At 44.5% G+C, this 13,968-nt stretch overlaps 1 protein-coding gene across 6 annotated transcripts in view; it reads left to right on the forward strand.

The window, feature by feature from the left end:
* Positions 1 to 13,968, forward strand: part of REEP1 (receptor accessory protein 1) — a 70,305-nt gene that overhangs the window by 21,475 nt on the left and 34,862 nt on the right. For all 6 annotated transcript variants that reach the window (XM_075499532.1, XM_075499533.1, XM_075499536.1 and 3 more), the window contains exons 2-5: positions 5,028 to 5,100; positions 8,186 to 8,262; positions 10,175 to 10,295; positions 11,945 to 12,058. In XM_075499532.1, the coding sequence (XP_075355647.1) occupies positions 5,028 to 5,100; positions 8,186 to 8,262; positions 10,175 to 10,295; positions 11,945 to 12,058 (385 nt within the window). The remainder of the gene's footprint in view (positions 1 to 5,027; positions 5,101 to 8,185; positions 8,263 to 10,174; positions 10,296 to 11,944; positions 12,059 to 13,968) is intronic.

Here is a 13,968-nt window from a genome sequence, read left to right on the forward strand (position 1 = left end):
GCTTCCTCCACCCCAGTCCCTTCTTGGATATCAGGCATTTGGCCTGTCAAGGGGCTTGCGTTAACCCTTTCCCTGACCTTGTGTGCTGCTTACTTTCACATCCCCAGCTGTTGGATTTGAACTGGGAACCTTTGGTGCAAAGACAGTACTGTTTATTTTTAATCTGTGGCACTGTGTGAACATTAATTAGGACTGATAATAAGGAATACAAACCTATTGGCACCCTTCTTGGCAGTTTCAGCAAGGAGTGCTGACGTGGTGACAGCTCAGCTGCTGCTCCATGCATAAGAAGCATGCACTAGCCAGTGAACATGTTGAGGAAGTAGGAAATATTTCAGTGATTCTGTGCTGGTTTTGGCTGGGATAGAGTTAATTTTCTTCATAGCAGCTAGTATGGGGCTATGTTTTGGATTTGTGCTGAAAACAGTGTTGATAATACAGGGATGTTTTAGTTACTGCTGAGCAGCGCTTACACAGAGTCAAGGCCTTTTGTGCCTCTCACCCCATCCCACCAGCGAGTAGGCTGGGGGTGCACAAGGAGTTGGGAGGGGACACGGCTGGGACAGCTGACCCCAGCTGCCCAAAGGGATATTCCATACCATAGGATGTCATGCTCAGCATATAAATCAGGGAAAGAAGAAGGAAGGAGGGGGGATGTTCAGAGTGATGGCATTTGTCTTCCCAAGTAACCGTTACACGTGATGGAGCCCTGCTTTCCTGGAGGTGGCTGAACACCTGCCTGCCCATGGGAAGGAGTGAATGAATTCCTTGTTTTGCTTTGCTTGCGTGTGCGGCTTTTGCTTTACCTATTTAAGTGTCTTTATCTCAACCCATGAGTTTTCTCACTTTTACTCTTCCGATTCTCTCCCCCATCCCACTGTGGGGGAGTGAGTGAGCGGCTGGGTGGTGCTTAGTTGCCAGCTGGGGTTTAACCATGGCAAACTCCTAAATGTGTCCATCCCTGTGTTTGAGCGAAAGTTTGCCATCTTGGCTGCTGTGTGAGGATGATATGGAAACACTAGTTATTTATGGGCAAAATAAGGGCTGTTCTATTTGTGTTGTAGTAGTACAATGTTCTAAATGTTTGGGCAGCCCAAACACTGCTGGTGGCATGGTAACTAGATGAGCAAAACTTGGATGGCTTGGGATGTGGACGGCACCATGCTGGTATATTTGTAACAGTAGGTTACCATCCAGAAAACACCTGTGTGATTAAAAATACTCAAGAGAATGGATATGCAGGCATTTCTGGAGGTAACCTGAGTCCCGGCCAGTACTACTGAGAATCTCTGAAAGTCTTTCCATTTGTTTCAGTGGCTGCTGTACAAAATGTGAGAGTTAATTTTACAGGTAAATGGCTGTAGGACCAGGCCCCTCAGGAGGAAAATAGCATCGCCAAATCATCAGAACTCAAGACGTTATGAGGGGCCCTCCCAGGTCCTGGTGCCAGCTCTGATGCTGATCCCCAGGCTATAACCTAGATGCTATTAGGGATATTGCCACATCTGAGTTAGCCTGTGCTCTGTGATGGTCAGATCACTGTGCTAGCAGATTCGGAGAAGGAATAGAAGGATATAATAGCCAGGGCTGGCTGTGACTGTACTGGTAAGTGGAGACAGAAGGAGGTTTGGTGGTGGTGCAGCTGCTCCCCTGGAATATGACAGAGATTGCTAAAGAGGAGCTACCAGTTAAGTTGCTTTAATATTCCCCTGAGAATCAGGAAACTTCACAATATGGGAAGCTTCATCCTTTCCTGTCTCATTTAATGGTAAACTTGAATAATGAAAACCAAAACCAAACCCCAAATCCTATGTAATGTAATGATATAAATAAATACAGTTATTAAGTTCCACATATTAACTCCTGGTGATAGGGAGGGTTTCTCCCCTCCTTCTTGACTTTGTTCTCTTGATTCAGTTTAACATCCCCTTACACTGCATCAGTAGGAGCAAATAACCTCAGTTATTTGTCTTTGCTGCAAAAGAAACAATTGCAGCATTTATAGTCGCTCTTATGGATCTTCCCCAGTGCGCTTCCACACACTTTCGTTGCCCTTCTCCTTTCCCGTTCTGCCTCCACCGTGTCCCTTTTGACAAAGAATGACTAGAAGCACATGTAGCGGTCCAGACTGGGGATTGCTGCTGCTGATGTGCCTAATAGGATTGTAAGATTTTCAGCATTAATCCTTATCCTATTCTTTAGGAAGACTAACCTTTTACTTAGATTTTTGCCTCCTGTTGCACAGTTAGTTGACTCTTCAGTGATTTCTTTACAGCTGCTGTTTTGTCCTTTTTCAAGGCGATTGTAATTGATGTAGACCTCCAGCATGGAGCAGCGTAAGAATTGTTAGACTGTTGCGGTTATTTGTTTAGTGCTGCAAGTATGCTTTTCTTAACTCGCTGATGAATGTCACTACTTCCTTGCCTTTCCCTATACCCTGAGGGTATGTGTTTGTTTTAGCCCAGACTGTAGGAACACATCTCTGTAGCTTTAAACGTAGCAACTACTACATCAAGCTCTGGAAGTCCCTGGTTTGCTGATAAGGATGTCTGCTTCTGCTTTTGCACAGAGGGTAAAAGAGCCAAGGCTTTCCAGGGTACACAGCTCATTCAAAGGAGCTTTGGAAGATGGAAATGGGTGGGGAGTAGGTTGACTCTGTATCTGTAGCCTGGTTTCCTAAGGAAATGAGGCTTAAGCAGTCTGTTTTTTCCACTGCTGCTAACTTTTGGATCTGCCTGTGTGCAGGTATTTGTCTCCAGAACCCTGAATATGCTTTACAGAAATGCCTGAACATCTTTTGTCTTCCATTTGTAGGGTGTACGCAAAGGCTAAGTGACTCTAAGCCACAGCAGTGACAAGACTGGGATCCAACATTCCTTAAAAGAGTTTTCAGTCTGGTAAACCATAGCAATAATAAATGTCCATATATGCACACAACACACTACAAGGCAAATCAGTGAAACTCTCAATCTCCAATTTAGGGAGAGCACATCACCTTATTAACTGTCCCTTGCTCTGCATATGCAAAAGTATTGCACAGTTTCTTTCCCTTACAGGAATTTTTTTTACAAGTGTTTATTGTCTGCAACTAATTCTTTTCTAGTGATCCTGTAAACTGTTTGCTGCTTCAGGATCCAGTTAATTTCTGTTACCAGCACAAACTGAGGAAATGAATATCAATCATTCAGTGATTATTTGCAGGAAATAAAAGCGTGAGATAGCAGCCAGCCCGGGCCAAGAAGGAAGGACAGAAATGTGGTACTTTTTATAAGTAGAGACAAAAATGTTATTCATGTGCTCAGCTGTTAGTTTCTGAATATTGTGGAGCTTTCTTCCTTTTGTGAGCTCTACCTTCTTTGGATTAGGTCCTGCTACTGTTGAACACAGAGGGAATATTTGTTATTAGCTTCAGTGAGAACAGGATCAAGCTATTGTCTGTGTGTTCCTCCTTGCTTTAACCAGTGTTGCTGTTTGTTAAGATATTGCAAGGGACAAAAACGCGTTTGGTTTCCCAGAATCTTTCTGAGCATTTCTATCTAATCCCTGCATATAGCACAGCCCCTGTGGGTGAAATAGGTTCGGAGCTGGCTGTTTCCAGCAAAGCTTTTTGAAGCCAGTGTGAAGCCTCTGTAAAATACTGAATCTCCTCACTCAGTAGCTGCTTTTCTGAAGTCTGCATTGTGCTTCAGGTTTTGCTAAGCTATGCTACAGTAAGTATGATGAATAGCAGGCAAATTGTTCTTGGTCACTGCTTTGGAAATCAAGATGTGTGCTGGCTCACCCCATTCTTTCACAAATACCTTCTTGAACTACGGGAAGTGCGATGGTACATCATATCCCAGAGTGTTAATTTTTAATATCTTATGCACATAATGGACTCAACTGTAATTATGAGTCCCACGGCACACAATTGCTACTGGCAGGATGGAAAAGATGACTGCGGGTCCATGTGGCTCCACAACTAGGGACTGAAACATTGATCATTTCCATTCCCAAGAGAAGCAGAAACAGCTGTATGAATTTAAAGCAAAAGCTCCAGAGGAAAGAAGGGTAGTTGCAAGCCAATAAACATTCCCCTGCAATCTATTAAATTCAGACTTTGCAGCATCATCCTACTGCATTGAATAAAACTGACTGAAACCTGGGCAGGGCAAAGTGGTTTTGACAAGCCTATGCTTATGTCCAGAATAATTGAAGTGAATAAGCAGCTAGGCAGTGATGCAGAGAGGAGTTAGTATAAAAAATTCTCAAGGTTTTTTTCTCAGTAGTGCTATTTTTAATTTACAGATCCTTATTTCTTTCTTACATGAAATCTTGAAGCTGACAGCATCCCTTTCAGACTTGAAAATGAAAGGAAACTGTCTGAAAGAACAGTAGAGCTGGGATTTTTAGGCCTGATCCTGTTGGCATATCTTGGTGGGCAAATTCCTCCTCCTTTGATGAGCCCGAATTGACTTTACCGAACAGTGCAGGGCTCTTCCCTTTAGCAGATTTAATGTCGGATAAGGCCCCAGCATTCAAACTCTTGTGCCAGTAGAACTTGGATGCTGTTTTATCCTCTGCTAGCTTTTCAGAGTATTGAATAGAGGTGGAAGCGATTTTAGACAAATGATGCTCATTTTGTCCTGCCTCTGAAAGCAATACCCCTATGTTCCTGGTGTCACAGTAGATTATTTTGAAATCAGGTTTTTAATTTCCTTTTGAAAGTGCGGTGGCCTTTTTTTGTTTTTTGTTTGGTTGGTTTGTTTTGTTTTGTGCATAACTCATAAGGTACAGCTACACAAACCATTGCAAAAGGAAAGTCAGCCTGAATCTCTGCTCTTCATTCATGTCACTGGCAATAGTTTCTCTGAATTCAGTGATGCAAAATCACTTCTGTACTGTACTTAGTGCACTCAAGCTTAAATGAAATCCTAACACTTTTTGCTAGTGCAAGAAACACATTTAGCAGACAGGGGAAAAAAAAAATCTTTCTTTGTGACAGGAAATAAATTTAATCCATTTGTTGTTTGTTTGTTTTTTTCCAGGCTCATATTTGGCACTCTTTACCCCGCATATTATTCTTACAAAGCCGTGAAATCAAAGGACATCAAAGAATATGTGAGTAATGACGTTTGTGGCTGTGCTGCAGGGTTTATTTTCTAAGATTCCTCCTCACCACATTGTAAAGGTGTTGCCTGTATTCTGGGAAAGCTTGTAAACCAGTGCAAGGGGAAGACTGGCCTGAAGGTGGACTGGCTGATTGCTAGGCACAAGTCTCAAATAAGGACACTTGGGTTTGTGCTTCTGGCTCCTCTGCAGAGTTGATGTGTTCTTTGACAAATGTATGCTATTTCTCTGGTGGTGCAAGCTATATACGGCCGACTTAAAAGGTGTTTGGCATCCAGAGCTTTGCATGTTTTCCTTTGTTTCTGAAGAGCAGAATAAATCAAAGCCTTTTCAAAAAGCCTTGAAGCTTTAGCTGCTCATTCAAAACAAGGATCAGAGGAGGCAACTCGAAGCACATATGACTGAATCCTCAGATAGAAACTTCTTTCCTTGTGGAGCAACCTATTTACAGGCAGGTCCGGCAATCTTTTGCTGAAAAATGATCCCTGGGCCCCAGTTTCTAAAGGCATATGGGGCCATCATGGAAAGTGAAATGTGGGAGATTCAAAACCACTTGCATGCTGTTGGGGTCCTGTAGGATTTGCTCACAACCTGAGCTCTGTTAACTTCACTGAACCTGGCTCAGCTTCCAGATCTTGACTCTTCAATCCTCTCAAGATCCCAGGGATAACAAGCCCATTTTCTCCTCTGGGTTAACAGCATAGATGGCTATCCCATTAAGTCCTTAGTGCAAGCTCAAACTGGGACTCACTGTGGCTGCTGAGATTTTTCCTACCAGTCCCCTCCTTCAGATAACGGTTTCGGATATTTTGAGAACAATAAGTGTTACAGAACACATCAGATACTTAAGGCAAAATGTCCCTGCAGCCCTTGCACAGCTGTGCTTCTCAAGGTTTGTACACCCTTTGCCTGGAAATGCTGAAGACGTGCGCTAGCATCCCCAAGCAGTGTCTGCCACTGATACTTAACACTTCCATAGTCCTTTTCTGGAAAATATTTTGTTGAAGAGTCCAATTCCTGTTGGAAATTCAATTGCAAAAGAGGAACTCGCATCAGACACATGGAGTCGTGACCCAAACGTGGGAACAGCTGATCTAAGACCTGGTCTGCACTTACAATTGTTTTTCAGTTGCACACACCAGTTGTGGCAATATGCCCATTAGGGTCTGATTTTTTTTTTTTTTTTTTTTTTTTAAAGTAGGAATTTACACTGACACAGGACAAACCTTCATTTATTAGTTAAAACTGATGTCACTGTAGTTTATTTTTATTCTGCTTGGTAATAGTCGTTTTGATAAATGGTGTTTTAGGCTGATCCAAGCCCATCCACACCAGGTCTGGGTTTGTGTTTAAAAGTTTTGCTGGCAGTAATGTCTAACTGACAGAACCGTGCTGGCAGTGAGGCTTTGAGGGAGTTGCAGTTATGTAAAAAGTCTGGCAGAAGCTGCCCTGGGAAGACAATGCTCTCAGGCATTTGGCAGTGCCATTCTACTGCTGTAACACTAAATATAAATATACATATAAATCCCAGGGGAGCAGTTATATAGCTGGGTGACAGGTGCTCAGGGAATAATTTCAGTACCTGCAGGGAGATGGAGAGACACTACAGATACTGTCCCCACTGCATCGGGGAGAAGATGGAGCAAGCCATTTCAGAGCTGGTGACATCCAGATTTATTGCCACCTCCATCCTCCCTTCCCCAGAGTAGCACCTGGTGTAGGTATCCTTCTGCCTTCTTTCCACCCTTCCCTTATTCTGTTGCAATTATCCCAGCCTTAGGTAACACGGTCCCATTAATGGATTTTCATGGATTTTTATTTCCTTAAGCTTTCTAACATTCCAGCAAAGCTGCTTAGGGATCTCCATTTTCAAAGATAGCTAATTAGACAACAATTTTCAGTTAAATTAACAACTTTCATCTTACCATCTCCTTTCCTTTGGAGAGACAGATTCTTAAAGCTGTTTGAACTTTAAGTTCTACAATTTTACAATGGAAAAAAATATTGAGGGAGAATAAAAGGTTTCTCTCTCACCTCCAGTACTTGGAAATTATTCCTTACATCATCTCTGTGGTGACAGCGCCGCAGAAGAGGAGCACCACATCACTTGATAAAATCACTGGAAGTGCTGATGGCGTGTGACAAATACGTTGTTTCTTTCCAGCCCAAGAAGGACCAATATTGCATACATCAGAATAGTTTAGCTGTGCTTTTAAATGCCATTTAGCACTCAGTGACAAAAATCCCCAGATTCCTGAATTACTCAAGATACTACAGTTTGCCTGACCAAGTCACGGTCCCCAAAGACTCTTTCTGTGTCTGTTGCTATCACTGCAAAGGAGACCATTCATAAACCACCCACCAAGCAGTCCCCCACAGCGGAGTTACCATAGTTGAACACAGTGACAGCACAGCACATGCTTTCACTACCAGTGTGAGGTAAAATGCTCTCACCTAAGCCCCAGCTAAGGGATTTAAGCTAACACACTTGCCTTTGTCACTGCAACGGGCTCAGGGTGTGGATGTGAGGAGGCACCGCCACTCAAGTGATGCACACTAATTCAGTAAGCTGCGGTGAGTTGATTGTGCTCCAGAGCCCTCGATCATGGGATGGGCAGTTACCTCTTTATCTCTTCCTGGCTAGTTTCCCCTGCCTGTGGGTATTATGTAAGTAATTACATTTTGTCTTATTTGCAGTTTGGCCAACACCCTAGTATTAACCTGTGTTATTGAGGTGAGCCAAGTGAGATATTTAATGCCCTGTGATAGGGCTGTGGTCCTCCGCTGGCCAGTGGAGCTTCTTCTGTAGGCACAGAGTCAGACTGCTCTTCTTTTCATGACACCAGTCCCAAAGGCCACAATCTTCCTTCCCCATGGCTTGTGTGGAAATATGACGTGTGTTATGTGCTGAGGTGGGGGAAGCTCTGGCATCTTCAAGTCCATAGTAATTGTTAACACACGGGGCAGGGGGAAAGAACCTTTTTTTCTGTGAGAGTTATTCTGTGCACTTGTGCCTGTAAGAGATAGTTTGAGGCCCTTCGAGGAAAATGAGCCAGCTACTGTTTTTGTTTACCAGGTCAAATGGATGATGTACTGGATCATATTCGCGCTCTTCACGACAGCAGAGACATTCACGGATATCTTTCTTTGCTGGTGAGCACCAGATGGGAGATGGTCTTTGTCATGAAATGGAAAGAAAATGGAAATGTTTATGAGGGGAAAAAAGGGGTAACAGAGGTGCACTGCCTCCTGAACATGGGGTTAGCAGCTTCAGGTGCATAGAGGTGTTTTGTCTGGAGGAGGCATGCTTCCTTTCTCGGTGCTGTCATAGGAAAAGCAAGAAAGAAGATGGAACTGCTCAGTGATATCTCATTAGTGAGAAATCATTACAGCAGTCTCAGTCCCTTGCCTGTCAGAGAGAGGTACAGCTGATTGCTGAGTTGGATGCTTGCAGAGATAATCACGTAAACAACAGTAGCTTTAACTACAGGCATAGTTCTAGACTTATCTAGCTGTGTCCTACAGTAAATACACAGACTGTAGGGATCAGGCAGAAACAGCCCTGCAGCACAGGACTTTGTAGGTTGCTGCCTGGATTGTTGTTCCTGGGATGTTTTGCCAGGCCCGTTCCTGGTTAAGCTGGGTTTACAGTTTGATGGAGGATAGTGACAGCCCATACTGATGGGGGCTCTCTGGTGCCAGTGGAAGGATTCCTGGTGACCTCTGTCAGGATGAGAGCACATAAATGCTCAATTTTCAGATTCAGTTCCTTAAATTTGGATGCTCAAGTTTGGAAATGTTTGTTGCTTGGTTGCCCTTTTTAGTAAGGCCTTTCTTGTGGAAACCAGTGAGATCAGTAGACTTCTGGATGAAAATTCAACTGTAGTGCATGGCCCTCACCTAAAGCCTGTTCCTGTGTAGCACTGCACGCCTCTAGTGAGTCCTCCAGACAAAGGGAATCGGGGGTACTTGGCAAGATGTCAGATCTGTTGAAAAGGAGATAAAAGACATTATTGTGTCTCTATCTAATTTGCATGCAGATCTACCTCCACTGTGTTCATCTGGAGCTTTGTTTTTTTGGAGGATGTATTATGTGGGTCTCTCGGGAGGAATGACAGAGGGCTTGTCCAGCCTGTGAAATCAAGTATGCTGTAGAGATCCTCAGTGAGGTGGAAGACCAACCTGGCAAATCCATGCTCAGAGTAAAGCATCAGAGAGGCCCTTTGGGTCAGACCTGGATGCTGTATGACCCAGCTGGCTCGGTGACAGCTAGCACAGCTAGCACAGCGGTGCTAGCTAGCACAGCAGGAGTCTGTCTGGGTCCAGCTGGGCTGGTGCACAGCTATCACAGGGTCTCTGTGCTGCTCTCGCTTGCCCCTGCCTACAAAGGGTAGCGTTGGTTCATCACACTGCTGACAGCAACGTGCCTGCCCGCATGAGGATGCCTCTAGCTGGCCAGCCTTGAGCTCTAGACTTTGTCCTCCAGAAAAGAGTCTGGATAATCTAATCTCAAGAAGTTCCTGACTTGTTACAGCTAAAGCATGTCCTGTTGTTAGTTAGTGTCCTGCATATTTTGCAGTGCTACCTGAAAGCCACAGTATGGATCTGCACCTTTATGTTGCATGTTGCTTGGACAAGGAAGGTTCTTGTATTTCAATTTGAGTCAGATAAATGTTGTCTTAAAAGCAGAAAGGCAGAGAGATGAAAGGTGCCTAAATATATCAATGAAATAGTGATTTGCTGGTTTGCTCTTTGCTCCCTCCTAATGATTGGGGATGCTATGAAGACAGCATCTGTGCTTTTTGCATGTAGAAAGCTCCTCTTATCACACAGCAGAGTCTCTTCCAAGCCGTTAAATAATGGCCCTGATACCTGAGTAATGATTTACCCACATGCCTAGTTGAGATGTGTGTGAAGGTGAATGAATGTGTTTTGGTCTTTGGATTCTTTAGTAAGCAAAAGCTGCCCTAAGCTAGACTGGCCAGTCCCTTCCTGTACTGAGCATCTCTAATTAAGGGTAGTGGTTAAATTGGGAGCAGACATTAACAGTTCTTTTTTCTTCTAGGTTTCCATTCTACTATGAACTCAAAATAGCTTTTGTAGCTTGGCTGCTGTCTCCATACACAAAAGGCTCCAGCCTCCTGTACAGGAAATTTGTTCACCCAACACTGTCTTCAAAAGAAAAGGTAACCACAGGTGCCCAGGTCCTCTCTGGGTGGAGCAGATCTACAATGTGTTTACTCTAGTCTTCGTATCACTCATTTTCATTGAAGGACTGGGAGTTGCCGATTCTCTTCCTCTGTCATTTGATCATCTTTTTGGTTGGTGTTTGTGGTTGTTTTGTTCTTGAATACTGGCATCTGTTCAGCGCACTGACACATATTAACTAATCTTTGTGCACTTGAGAAGTTGGGAGGGAAGGGGATAAAAATACCTCCTGAGCTGCTTTGCACGTACTGGCTGAATATAGCTGGAGTGCTGTGTTGTGGCTGGATATAAAGATTAGAGAAACAGGGTCTGGCAGCCAGGGCTCCTTAACTTTGTTCCCAGCTCTGCCTAAAACATTGTGCAGCAATGAGACAAATAGCCAAGCCTGTCTGAAAGGGGCATAGCAAGCACTTGCCTAACTGGGAGATGTATAGCATGTTGAAGTAAGGCATGTAGCATGTTGAGGTCCTGGGTTGAGAAATGTCTTGCTCAAATTAATGATGCTAATTTTGGGGGGGACGGGATGGGATGATGAGGGGACACACACATTACATCTTGGATCATTTGCCTGCCTAGGAGATTCCTGTGGCTGTGAATGGGACATTGTCAGGCAGATCCACTTGGCTCATGTGGATACATGGGCCAAGAATAGCTATCAGTCACACACCAACATGCAAACTACAAAGAAGTGAATACCTGTTTCCCACATTGGCAACTATGGAAATGAAAGATCTGTTTAGCCACAGGCAGTGCATGAACAGTTGTATCTCAGTCCTGTCCAAGAAGGACAGTGGGGATCAGTCTTCTGTCTCTCTGCTTCCTGGGAACTTCTGCTTATGCTTTTCACAAATAGTGCTTGTGCATTTTGGATTGCCACCTCTTATCTACTAGGTATAGGGACAGACTTGCTAAACAGCCAGCAGCTTCTTGTAGCCTCCAGTCCCTACTAACCCAGCACATCCAGTAGCTGAGTACTAGAAATCATTGTCATCCATTATCATCCAGACCCCTGTGTCTTGAGGGAGGGAGGGTTAGGGCAGGAACTTTCATAACCATTTCACTGTATATTGAGCAGCATCAAAGTCCAGAAGCTCTGGGCCTACCAATTCCATGGGCATGTTGAAGCCACACACTGCAGTGATGTGCAGAGATATCTCAGATACTTCTGAGACCACCAGTCTTGGACCCAGGGCAGTACAGCTGCAGCTGCCCAGTGTGATAATATGATTCTTTTTAACTATGGGGCAATCCAATTTGTCTTTAGAGTCCATAGATTGCAAATGGCTCCTGACACACCCTGGTCCATTCTGCCCAGGTGAACATGTCTGTCTTGCTTCCAGGACCTATTGGTGGTGGTTGCACTGTGCAAGTGTATCCCAGCTTTGGGTCCCAATCTTCCATTCACAGAATAAAGAGTTCCCAAAGCCTGCAAAGGGGGTTACAGCTCCCTGCAAACCTCTCCTATTTGCAAATGTTGGCTGTGAACTTCTCTTCAGCCAAGGTGGAGGAAATGGAGGATATCTGCCTCCATAAAAGATGACCTGGCCCTTCCAAGAGTTTGAGGCTGGGAGCACTCTGAACTTGTCCTTCTTGTGCTTTTTTTTTGTTTTGTTGTCTGCTGTGACAGGAGATCGATGACTGCCTCGTCCAGGCAAAAGACCGGAGCTACGATGCCCTTGTGCACTTTGGGAAGCGGGGGCTGAACGTCGCAGCCACGGCAGCCGTCATGGCAGCTTCAAAGGTAAAGGTGTGGGTCAGGATGGTGACTCATTAGCTTCTCATCTGCATCCATCACCACCAGCAGCCACAGTGTGGAGGGGGAGAGACGGTGAGGGTAGGGATTTGCTCACTGATTTTGATCATGCCTCCCAATCTCCCATTCACCAGCCACACAGCTGCCTCTTGGGATGATGACGGTATGCGTGGTGCCTTGTGAACCTATAGGAGGTTGAAAATGCAGGATTAAGACTAGGGTCTGCCTCAGGCCTCTGTTGAATTTTATATTTTCCATAGCATTCAGTACCCAGGTGACAATGTTAGCAATGCTGTTCATCACAGCCTGTGCTCTTCATTTTCACTGTCAAAATAAGAGCATGCTTCCCATGAAGCATGCTGACATTAGGTGGACACAGTTAACACCCTGACAGGGAAATGTTTTTTTTGGTCAGCACCTTCTGCAGTGAAGGGAAAGGCCATCTGCGGCCCAGTTTGTCAATTTTTGTGCTGAATTTTTGAGAAGTCTGCAGGATGTAGTGACCTGTAATTTGGGTACCGACAGAAAGCAGATGTGATCTGAAGTTCGTGAAGGCTAAAAGTTCGTCTGCAAGGCTTGCACATAACATTCCTTGTGTATAATTCTCTGGAGAAATGTTTATGTAGGAGTGAATGGGAAGTGGCATTAGTTGCTTTTGGAGAACGAGTAGATGTTGGATGAGTGGTCTTGTCTGAGGAGGTGTATCCTGTACTCTGTTCCTGGCTTAGAGCCAGAACCAGGAAATAGCTGTTGTCTCGGTTCTTTACTTGCATAAAAGCCACAAGGACTTGATAACTGCATTTTGTGGTCCTGCTCTCTGGCCATGGATTATCATGGCTTAGGGTAGATGTGCACAGTGACTATACCCTTGTGTTTTGGGGGCAAGACTTGTATAAAAGATATGGCTTTCATGCAGTCAGATACAATGCCCTCTTGCAAAAGGATAGTAGAAACATATGGGCAAGGTGGGTACTGGTGTGTGTGAATGGCAGTTGAAGGAAATTCTTTTCCTCTGTCAGGTGCTTTTCGTACGACCTTAGGCACATCATTTTAGTATATCTTGGCCTTACCTTCTGTAAAAATGCATAATACATCCTAGGGAGGCCAAATACCGTAAAGTCTATAAAGCATGTTGAATGCAAGGTATTATAGAAGTGGGGAGCCCCTGGGATATGGCATGCACATGTAGAATTGCAGAGATATGCAAAAGCTATATCCTGTTGCAAAGAAAAGCCAAAAATTGCTTCCCTTTTCCCTGCCAAGCATTGTGCAGACTGTGGCTGTCAGGCCTGGCTCAGTTCTTCTCCTGAACTGTTGCTCTTCAGTGGGGAGGCTCTGCTAACCCAGGGACTGCTGGCTAATCCAAACTTGAACTGCAGCCTGGGATAAACACGGAGCTAAGGCAAAGCTGTGTGTTAATATGCCCAATGAAACAACATTTGTGTGATGCCTCCATGACACTTAACACTTTTGCTGCTGCTATGTAAGCCTGCAGAAGTTGCACCATGGACATAAATAGGTTCTGGGAATGCCTGTTTTGCAGCACTGCCTTTGCTCTGAGCCCCTTCCTACAAGGTGCTGCAGACTCTCTGTGCTAGAGCTGTTTTTAGGACAGAGTGAGAAACTGTGTGTGAATCCCGAAGAAACTTGACTCCTGTTTGGGTAGCTCCTGAATATGAGAAGCTCAACAGCAGCCCAGACCCACAGTGCCAACCTGTTCATCTCAGGACTGCAACAGTGTCTTTTTCTGGTGTTTTTCTTAAGAATCTCACTGCCTTGTAATGTGGCTCCAGTGGCAGTGGGAAGCTGGGTAGAAGGGAGAAGAGTCTCCAGGGTACAAGGAAGCCATTGTTTTGCATGAGTTAATGAAGCTCCCCATTCAGTGCTTGAAGAAAGCA

Source organism: Mycteria americana, chromosome 4 (genome assembly GCF_035582795.1).
Source record: "Mycteria americana isolate JAX WOST 10 ecotype Jacksonville Zoo and Gardens chromosome 4, USCA_MyAme_1.0, whole genome shotgun sequence".
Lineage (NCBI taxonomy): Eukaryota > Metazoa > Chordata > Aves > Ciconiiformes > Ciconiidae > Mycteria > Mycteria americana.